General features: G+C 41.4%; 2 protein-coding genes across 2 annotated transcripts in view; one reads left to right on the top strand and one right to left on the bottom strand.

The window, feature by feature from the left end:
• Positions 1–5,017: 5,017 nt before the first annotated feature.
• Positions 5,018–7,337, top strand: ube2t (ubiquitin-conjugating enzyme E2T (putative)). The gene is made up of 6 exons (XM_076276085.1): positions 5,018–5,361; positions 5,483–5,552; positions 5,637–5,742; positions 5,917–6,015; positions 6,618–6,701; positions 7,031–7,337. Exons 1-6 carry the CDS (start codon positions 5,253–5,255, stop codon positions 7,139–7,141), a joined length of 579 nt encoding a protein of 192 aa, XP_076132200.1. The 5' UTR covers positions 5,018–5,252; the 3' UTR covers positions 7,142–7,337.
• A 147-nt stretch (positions 7,338–7,484) lies between these two features.
• The window catches only part of lgr6 (leucine-rich repeat containing G protein-coupled receptor 6), a 63,325-nt gene continuing 59,598 nt past the window's right edge, over positions 7,485–11,211 (bottom strand). Inside the window, exons 17-18 of the mRNA XM_076276642.1 lie at positions 10,266–10,346; positions 7,485–10,147 (exon numbers count right to left, since the gene is read on the bottom strand). Coding sequence (XP_076132757.1) covers positions 8,913–10,147; positions 10,266–10,346 — 1,316 coding nt within the window. The 3' untranslated portion in view covers positions 7,485–8,912. The remainder of the gene's footprint in view (positions 10,148–10,265; positions 10,347–11,211) is intronic.

Below are 11,211 nucleotides of genomic sequence, written 5' to 3'. Positions count from 1 at the left end.
ATTCCAGGAAGTAGGGGCACTATAACAAAAGGCCGACTTTCCCAACTCAGAGTGGATACGAGGAACCTTCAGCATCAAACAGTCATTTGATCTGGTCTGATAGGGACCAGAATTCCACACAAGCATGTCTGAAATATAACCTGGTAATTTCCCAACAATACCTTTGTAAATAAACAGATGCCAATGATTTTGTCTCCTCTCTGTCAAAGATGACCAACCCACCTTACCATAAAGGACACAATGATGAGTGCTATAGCCATCACCAGTAATGAATCTCAGGGCAGAATGGTAGACTGAGTCCAGGGCTTTAAGTGAACAAGCAGTAGCATTTTTATATATCACATCACCATAGTCTAAAACTGACACGAAAGGCATTACCCCTAACACCTCAGCCAACATGTCACATCAATGCCAAAGCCTTTCATCAGTGTAGTAAGAGCTCCCTTTTCTGTCTGACAGAAGAAGGGAAAACGCTCTTATGAGAGTAACACTTACCCCTCTTTCTCTTACATCTAAACTCCAGTAGAACTCTGCAGCCATTTTCAACACGAGAATCACAACTATTCCACAGAAATTTGATTTTGAGTCCACAAGAAAGAGTTGGGTCATTCCACAGACACCAGAAGGAAAATGTTTCCATTAGAGAGTGACCCCCCCCCCCCCCCTTCAGGTCTCAACGCTCCACTCTCTCTCTCTTTTTATACTCTGTGGTCTGACTATGGTACGTTGAATATTTTACCCAATTCTGGTTCGAGCAGGTTTTCTGACAGTCCGGTGATTTACCGTGCTACGACCCCCCAAACAGGATACACATGTCAACATTTATGCTTGCTTTTCTGGGTATTGTTCCCCTAAAATATCTCTGAGCACCCTGTGTTATTTTGTGGTTTGTCTAGTGTAGGCTTTGCAAACAGCCTACCCTCGTGTGGTTACATGAGCATTGTGTTCTGCACCTGGTCCTTACACAGTCACCTGCACCATTGCCGATATGATTATACATCATCCAACAAATTCCATTTCAAAACATGAATTAACTTTGCACAGGTTTACACTTCAAAATATGATTACATTTCAAACATAGCAATTTCATATACTTAAAAGTTATAACACTGGCAAAAACTCCTTGACCATTCCTTGTGCTTGGGTGTCTTTCCCAGATTTTATTCACACAAGGTTTGGTTCACAAATCTCATTTCAATTTTGTTTCCAAAGTCCCTTGGCAGCATGTTTTGGTCCAAATTTATTTATCAAGGCACAACGTGACTTAGAGTCAGACTTAGAAGCAATGTGCAGGCAAGGGTATAAGTATAAGTATACTCTTTTGATCCCGTGAGGGAAATTTGGTCTCTGCATTTATCCTAATCCATGAATTAGTGAAACACACTCAGCACACAGTGAACACACAGTGAGGTGAAGCACACACTAATCCCGGCGCAGTGAGCTGCCTGCAACAACAGCAGCGCTCGGGGAGCAGTGAGGGGTTAGGTGCCTTGCTCAGATAATTATCCATTCAAGCATTACTCCACTGTACATCTGCCATTCTAGGGTACCCCAAACACTCATCTCTGGGGTCCATCTCACAGGGGTCAGACTATGGAGGTCCCTATAATAATACAGCTCATACTATGGGTCAGGCCCGGGGTGGGTAATCGGGAGAATTCCCGGTGGGCCGCTTCACTTTTGGGCCGGTCGAGGAAAAAAATATTGACATTTGTCACGTTAGTCTAACTTCTCAAAAAGTAGGCTACACATTCCGCATTGATTGCATGGCACCGTTGCCTCTGCATGGGTTGTAGCCTACCGTGTGAGGGAGTTCTCCCCTCCCAAAAAGAGTTGGTTGGGTCCATATAGCCCGTCTTTTCCAAAAACTTTTCTCAGATACGGATAGCCGGGCCGGCCCTACGAAGGATGGATGGTAGAAAGAGGCCAGGAGGGACTGAAACGGCCAGGTAGATGCTGCTAAATGTGCCAAGCTTCTAGATTAGGCCTACAGACAAAAGTGGCAACTGGTAAAGAGAGATAGCCTATAGGCAATGATTATTAGCAGTTATTGGCCTAATATTGGACGTTTGTAGCGTTGTCAAGCTATTTGCAAGCAACATATTACATTTCTTAAAATATTAGCCTTTTGTATCCGATTCATAGACTTTGCAGTATGCAAATATTAATAACAAAACTGAAGTTTGATCAAATTGTAGCCTCTGAGCAGCAGATCAACCAGTCGACCACTGAAAATGATGAGCCCGAAATTAGTGAAAGAGCAAAATAGTTATGCTACATGATGAACCTATATGCCTTGTTTGCTTAGAAGAGGGTGTAGTAAAGTAGGCTAAATCACCAAACAACAATATAGCCTACCCATGCAAAAACATGTAGCCTAAACATTAGTTCAATATGCCTCTTTGTGGAAGCGTGGGATAGGCTACATTTCAAAGGCTTTCTTTCTTTCTGTCTGTTTTAACTTGTGGAATAGTGGAATATTTGTTGTTAACTTCTCAGTTGAAGTGAATTATTATATAACCTTTACACATTTGTTGAACCATGGTACTAATAAAAACTACAGGATAGTAAGAGCTGAAATGTTGCTTCATTTATCCAATTTCCACCACTATGGAAAACGTGGGCCGGTCTTGGGCCTGAAACTCCCGGGCTGAAAAGTGGCCCCACTCCGGCCCTGCTATGGGTAAGTCTCTGATGGCCTCACAGCAAGCTCACCCTACCTCCTTACCACATATGTAGTGAATGGAGAGTGCAGTCACCCTTCCTGGGCTAAAATCCAAGCCTACAGTGTATACCTGCACCGTGACTGTAACGCCAATGACCCTAGGCTCAATTCATATTTTCTGAAGACCCAATGTCCACTGCAAGGGACATATGAAAAAAAAATGGACAACATTTTTTTTTTCTTTCAAACATACTGAAAACATCTTAAAACAATCTTAATATCTATTTTTTTTCTTCTGGGTCCCAGGATATTGATGTAGCCTGGGGCATACTGGAGAAAGAGAAATGACAGTACAGGTCAGGAGTTAGTTATACTATATTTTAATCTAGGTCTTCATTATAAGGACATTGTTACTTTGCTTGCAAGTCGTCACCATTATATTGTTTCCATACAACATTTAAAACAAATTTTCAAGTCTTGTAATCTGTTCTGGCGTGGATGCACCGGTTTGGATCAGGTAATTACTTTCATTTATGAACAGTTACAAACAACTGGCCAACTCCACAGATATAGGTGGATGTACACAAAATGCAAGGAGAATGAATGTATTAAACCTAAGGAAAGAGATGGTCGTTTAATTCTAACTAGACCCAATGGGGTATTAAATTTAGATTAAGGAGGCGGCTCTGTCGCCAAAACTACTTTGCTAAAGGGCCTATGCACGAAAGGTGCGCTCACTTGTTTCCGGTGGCGCCAGGTGTGTTTGAACCTGCCGCTATTGTTAATGTAATTAGTATCTACACGGACATGGTTGGGTGTTGCACTAGTGAATCAGCATGGTATAAGGATTTATGCATGTGTTACAATTATTATTGGACAAACAAGGTATTCAGTATCAGATTGAAGATGTAAGGAGCAGAATGCAACAGAAGATGCCATTACAACACAGTTAACACTCCACCGGAAATAAATGAGCTACCTGACGAGCCTTTTGTGCATGTAGCCTATTATATGTCTTTATAGACTAATAAAGCCCATTGCTCTCCCATATAAAACCTACAAAGCATCAATAGCCTACTTTTCATGTGCTCACACAAAACTTTCATGTGGGCACATGAAGGTTTCGTGTGAGCTCATGAAAGTTTCCTGTGAGCAAATGAAAGTTTTGTGTGAGCCCATGAAACTAAACTTTAGATATTTTTTTGCTCATGTCCCCTTAGGGGCTCCGAATGTACCTAATCCATATTATGATAATTAAAAATTTGAAAATAAATATGTTAATTGTTAACTTACCTTTTTTACATGGTGAATTGTAAGATACCCAATAGCCTGACTCATTCAGGCGACCCCACATGGGGTCCCGCAATCCAGTAAAAACGCTGTAGGCCTAGTATGCCTGGCATGTAGGTGGTGCCTTGTCGGTGTTGTGAAAGGTTTCACACAAATTCACTGTTCTAACAACAGCTTATTTTCAGCTGGAGGCTGCTTAAACTTCACTGTATAAGGACCATTATCATATAGAAAGTCACCCCTGACCACTATTTGGGGATGAAAAAAGTAATGTGTCCATCCATCCATATATGTACTGGTATGTATGTATGTACAGTATGTATGTATGTATGTATCTATCTAGCTATCTATCTGACAAGGGATTTAATAACAATGATAATAGAGTTTTGCGTCACAGTGCAGATAAAAAAAAGGATTGAATGTGTTATTTGCTGAACACAAGTCATCCCAAGAGGACCAGTTTTCCATAGTGTTCATTTTTTAGTCTAGTTTCAATTTAAATATATTTTAAGAGGATGTAATCAGTTTGGATTCAATAACGAATGTAAACTTTAGCAAAAATTACCGAGTTGTGCTCAAAGGTGAAGATAGGCCTAGTCATTTTAATGAGAAAGGGGCTCTCCACTAAATACGACAAATTGGGGGATAAATAACAATATGTGATTTTTTTTTATTTGACACATGTAAGGAGGCATATGTCTGCCATTTCTGTTCTACTGTCATTCTAATGTCGCATAAAGATGTACAAACATTTATAAGCAAAACAAGTACTCTGAAAAAAAATCTGCATGCTCTTTAGGCCTAAGTTGTCTTTTTACTTTAGGGTCTCAACATGAGAGATAAAAACAAACTTGGTAGATTATTATTATTATTATTATTATTGTTGTTGTTGTTGTTGTTGTTGTTGTTGTTGTTGTTATAGCCTATTCACTTCCTGCGTTTCTTTGGCGCTGCGGGATGTATGATGGAACTTGTAGTTTTTCTGGAGACAAATGCCGTTTCACCAATACACTTTAAAACTATATTTCCCATGATGCTTTTCTGTTTGCGTAAGACCAAAGGGGGGAGACTTGAAATCTTTTACCGTTCAGTGAGAAGTTTGTAGCCATTAGTCTGTGTGGGGAAAAAGTTAAAACTAGATCTCGTAATTTTATTGTTGTAGTTGAGTACCTTGACAGTAAACGGGCTAAGGAATAGTCATTTGTTAACTTTGTATTGCGTTGTGAATAGTTAACCTGTGGTTAGGCCTACCTACCTAGCATAAGCAAACGATAGCCTCAGATATTTGTTTGCAAATATGCAGAGGGCCACTCGTCTTAAACGTGAACTTCAGATGCTCACGACTGAGCCAACCCCTGGAATATCATGTTGGCAGTCAGATGATCAAGTTGATGACCTTCGAGCTCGTGAGTTCTGTCCAACGAAGTCAATGATGTCTGCTGATGCTGAATGAACGCCAATCGCGTGTACCAATGTTAGCTTATAATGCATGCAATCTATAAATGACTGACCTTATTTTAAACACAGAAATTGTTGGGGGTGCAAACACGCCATTCGAAGGAGGCTTGTTCGCTCTGGAGATCAAAATACCTGAAAGGTGAGTGTGCTCAGCATGCATTAGAGCCTAATGTGGAAACGTTACGTGTGAAGCAACATTGATTTACGTATTTATGCCATAAAGGTACCCTTTTGAACCACCCAAGATTCGCTTCCTGACTCCAATATATCACCCAAACATTGACAACGCTGGGCGCATTTGTCTGGATGCACTAAAACTTCCACCTAAGGTAGGACAAAGGCTTTGCCAAAAATGGACAAACGTTCTGTGCAGAGATTTGCCACTGACTGTTATAACATGGATAGGCCTATTGTATTTCTGACATGATGATGATGATGACGATGAAATTAACTTTGGCCATCTTCATACAAAGGAATGTGAGTATGTCAATTGTGCCTTTTAGGGTGCTTGGAGACCGTCTCTCAACATCTCCACAGTACTCACCTCTATCCAGCTGCTTATGGCCGAGCCTAATCCAGATGATCCGCTCATGGCAGACATTGTAAGTCCCATCTCTCTCACATACACACACAGGTAGGAAAGGTTTGATGAACCAGTTTAGGACCACCTTGCAGACCTGACATGGAAACACATTAACATGCGTTGCATGATTCTCTAAGTGGCTTAATATGACAGATGGCTCATTCCCTTTCAAATCATGGTTGCGGCACTGTCACAGATTTTGTTCAAACCTTGTCTATATTATGAATGGGTCCCACAACTAAGGCCTTTAAAATATTTCTGTTCAAATTCAAAAAAACATTATCATGTGTTTTGTGGTGTTTTTTTTCCTCAACACTTTGAATAAAGGTGATTCATTTCTTGCTGTTGTATAATCACATAAAACATAAAAAAACATGTTTAAAATGGATATGCCTCAGTCGAAATGTGTATTTGTGTATATTTCACTCTTAAGTAGGCCTATAACTGTGTGATATATGGTGATGTGTTACATTTGATGATGTACAGAATGCCAGTATGGGCCAGTATGTCTTCATATTTTACATTAGAATGCTCTTAATACACCTTCTCAGGCACTCTTGATGTGTTTCTAATCCTCTTCTGTTGAAGTTATTATGGAAATAATATTCTTTGTTTTCACAGTCATCTGAATTTAAGTACAACAAGCAAGTCTATCTGGACAAAGCCAAGAGTTGGACAGAAAAACATGCCATCCAGAGAAATAATGTAAGTTTTGACGACTCATGTAGATCGTTTGCCACATTACATGTATTAACCACTAGAGGGGCCTGTATGTCCACGAGTAAATCTTTTAAGCATATCTCAGGCAGTTGGGCCTGCGGTTCAGCTTCTGGGGCAAATTTGTGTGCATGCAATGACAAAAACATACAAAGAAATAGTAGATTAAATCGAGTAATGCAACGGTTGACAAGCTTACCTGAAAAGTTCATGCCTTCTACTTTCCTGTTAAGTTGATGCCAAATGCTTTGCTAAAATGCATTTTGTGTGTGTGTGTGTGTGTGTGTGTGTGTGTGTGTGTGTGTGTGTGTCCAAAGGGTCAGGTCAAATCTGGAGAAAAGGCTACCGAACTTTTAAGTAAAGACTATTCTCGCAAGAGAGAGCCTCTCAAGGAACAGCCACAAGAGTCTAAGAGAGTCTGTCTGTAGTTTGGCTCTTAATGATTGTTTAACCTTGTAATATTTTTGTTTTGTTTGTTATGAGACACACTAATCATATTCATCTGATGAATATGACCGTCTGCTTTTACATTTCCTTTGTGTCTGTGTTCTGGATTTTCATTTTAATATGTTGCTAAATCATTTATGGATCTTTTCTTTCTTGCCCATGTAAATAAAACATTTTATGAGGTGTTCTTGTTCCTCCAAATTTCTTCAAACTAAATCCTTATCCAAGGAAGGAACAAATTACTCACCAGCAATTGGGACTTAAATATATGAAAGTAATAATTTTATTAAATCATATTTTTGTTGTTGTACGTGTACAGAAATATGAAAATATGTACATCCAAAATAGTATGTGTTTTAAAAACTATGGTATTTACTTTAATATAAAATTATATATAAATTTAACATACTTTGTGTAAAAAGAGACGATCAACACACTTGGGGTACAATGAAATAATAGCATGCTAGGTCAGAGGTAGTTACACTGTACATACAACAGCTAGCCTACTATACACAGACAATAATGGCCATCCAAACTTGACTGCGGATCTAGATGGCAGTAAAATGCTTTTCTTTGTCAGTCTAAATTGAAAAAATGGAAATACATTCTGTTTCTACTGAATGTGTCAAAATGTATGTGCTATACAAAATCAAAACATTTAAGAGTTGCTGCAATGCCATGAATGTGATCTGGTAGGGGTCTGCAGTATCATAGATATTCATTTGTGACAAATGCAGTAAATTCCCTTTTAAACCAGACTTCAAATGTATATTTTTCTTAATCCGTCATCAGTGAAATACATAGTGAGTCCATACATTGCAGTTTGTCCCTTTACTTACATTTTCAGTCTGTCATTACATTTTGAGAGACTTATAATCTGTCATGTTATGTTAATTATTTTGATTTGTTTGGTGGAAACGAAAATATAACTGTATACAAGGTATATTTGGTTCCATGCAAGGCATGGAAAAGTTCAAAAAGCATTTGGGAAACATGAAAAAACAGGGCTTCTGAAAAATTCCAATGGTAAAGTTCCCTTTGTACTGCAGTCACCACACTAGAAAAATATATTTTATTATACCAAAGCCATTAGCACATTGAGTGGAAATGATTCATGTTCATGGGAAAGCAAAGCACTGCATGTCTGAGCTCTTGAGGTAATCAAGGGCTCTATAATCATCTGGGGTGGAGAATCGGTAATGTTTGAGATCTGCACATAAAGGACAGCTGGACTGGGAATCTATTCTAAACTATACTGACACTATAATTAAAATGTAGCTCACTATGTCAGACCAAGAGGTGTGATGGAAACATAATGGGAGATTTTAGCTTTTTCACATTGTTAAATCTCATGTCTGCATCAACAGCTCATTCTGTTGTTTTCTCTGCGCTTCTTTGATGTGTTTTGTTTATGGTACTAAAACCCTTTGTTACCTCCTTTTGCCATGTTGAAAAATTAAGTAACAAGACACATGAGAGACAGCTTCCTGAATATATAAATTAATCTGCTTTCCTGTGATGGCACAATAGCATAATGGTTGATGTTTCCCTGGGAAACCACAAACCACAACCCCCAAAATTAATTAGTTCATTCATCAAAGACAGTCAACATAATGTTTCAAAATGTAAGGATAGATTCACGGCAGTGTCCAAGGAGAAAATTCCACTTTTGTACTCTTTTTTTCCCCCTTCCCCCTCTCCCTTCTCTTTCTGAAATGGTCCTTAGAAGTCTCAAATGGCCACATAATTGATTTACAAATGAGATGCGTTGGGAGATGAGTGACATACTCCAGTGGGGAAGGAGCTGCCATTGATGCTGTCCAGCCCATTGCCTCTCAAACACTCCTCCTCGTTAAGGCAAATTCCTGTCATAGACCCGGCCATAAGCTCTCTGCCAATGGTCAGCATCTTCTGTTGGCAGGGGATGAGAGGCACAGAGGGTGACCAGGGGTAACGGTCCTCAACCTCCAGCTTGGGCAAGGCGGAGGAGTCGAATAGGGTATCCACTTCGGCAAACGACACCAGGGCCTGCGTGGAGTCGTAGGAGCTCTTCTCGGTCTCCATGGACACAAAGGAATCTAGCGTCTCCTCAGGGGCCAGCTTGGCGCGGCTCCAGAAGAGGCGGGCGTCCTCGCGGAAGTGCGGGTTGAAGAGGAGGTAGAGCAGCGGGTTGAGGCACGCTGGCAGCGGCAGCACCACCAGCAGGACGGACTTGATGACCTCCTCGGCCACTGGGAAGAGGCCCAGCAAGGAGGAGAAGGTGAGGAAGGCCACGGGGCAGTAGAGCAGGCAGTTGGTGAAGATGAGCCAGGCCACGTGCTTGATCATGGCGCAGTCCCAAATGCTGTCGAACTCGCCCTTCATTAGGTCCCAGTATAGCTTGATGTAGGTGCCGGTGATGACCAGGAAGCAGAGGGAGTTCATCATGATGAGCGCTACCATGAAGCCCAGCGTGGATGGCCGGCCCTCGGGCAAGGGGGAGGGCAGGCAGAGGGGCGACGTGCCGTACTCGCCCACCTTGCCGAGCGGCAGCGCCGCCACGGCGATGGAGAGCAGGACGCAGGCGGCGGCGGCTGCCCGCACGCTGCTGAAGGACGGCGACTTGCCGTAGGCGCGCACGCACGACACCGACACACTGCACTGCACAGCCGCCAGCGTCAGGAAGAGGATGGAAGCCTCCGAGGCGAAGATGGAGACGAAGCCCGTCGTCTGGCACGCCGTCCCTGACTCCCAGCGGGCGCCGTGGCGCGCAAACTCGCCGAACGTCAGCACGTCCACCATGGCCAGCGTGCCCGCGCACAGACCGGTCAGGAGGTTGGCGCCGCCGATAGCGCCAATGACAAACTTGACCGGGGACAGGTAGGTGGGTGAGCCGAAGACGCTGATGATCAACAGACCGTTGCCCACCAGCGAGATAAGAGTGATAGCCCACATTCCCAGCCGCACACCCCAGCTATCAAACATGTAGTCGCAGGGCTTAAAGGGACCTGGCAGAGGAGCAAAGAAAAGGCTTAATTAAACTCACAATTACAATTTGCATCTGTTTCAACACATACTGACAATAAATCAAACCTACTGGCAGGGAAAGAAAAAGATCAAGTATACCTGGGAGTGGTGTGCACTGGATGCTGGTTTGTAGTTTGGATTCTTCAATTTCTAATTGGAATTCTTCCATGTCGGGGTCATCTGCAAGATAAAAGAATAGAACATGTAAAATGGCAGCTTTGTTTTTCTACACTAATATGCAACAATGGCTGCTTGATAAAATATAAAGTTGTAGAGTAAATATGTGTGATTCCACGTCAGAAAATGACAATTGCATCATTTTTGAAGTTTAATCATTTGCCCCTTGCATAGTAAATCTTGCACGTAATTGAAGGTGGAACAATACAAGGAAAATATTTTACATACTTGGGGGCCAATTTATACCTATTAACATTGTTTGTTCATACTTCATTTTTGTTATCTTAAGATAACATTCATGTGTGCCTCTAGACAATCTTACTCATTCAATCTTGTTTCAAATAGACCCTTTCAAAAAGTAATTACAGACTGCTTTCATGTGTGCACGTCAATTGGATTTCATATGAAGGAATGTATGTATGGCGGAAAAAAGAAACGTCAAGTGCATGTGGTTTCAGATTTGCACTAACATGTTTGCTCTTTCCTAATTAAATATAGATATGAAGAGCCAGAAATAGCCAACAGACTGTTTAAGTTCATTACAGTGCACAGAGTGCTATAAAAGGCAGCATTGTTTCTCTCCACCAGGTAGATTGTTTGTGACCTAGCTTTGCTCTGAGAAAAGGAATTTCTCAGAAGATCGTGCAATAGGTATTGACTGAATGTTTTTCAGGCTCCACAAATTGTTGTGAAACTATGTTGTTTACTGAAATGGACACCATGTCTTGCCTGGTGCTGCAATCCCACAAATCTTCGCTTCATCCACTGTGGCCAGGAGACATGCTGTTGAATTTCAATTGGGCAAGGGGCATTTCTGATGAGCGCTGACCCAAATTACATGGAAGACAACTGGATTAGCTTGTAGCTG

The sequence above is a fragment of the Alosa pseudoharengus genome, unplaced genomic scaffold (assembly GCF_046254945.1).
Source record: "Alosa pseudoharengus isolate Yale_2024_CS ecotype anadromous, Long Island Sound unplaced genomic scaffold, YU_APseudo_1.1 YU_APseudo_1.1_scf_9, whole genome shotgun sequence".
Classification (NCBI taxonomy): domain Eukaryota; kingdom Metazoa; phylum Chordata; class Actinopteri; order Clupeiformes; family Clupeidae; genus Alosa; species Alosa pseudoharengus.
This window is presented reverse-complemented; position numbering and strand designations above follow the sequence as displayed.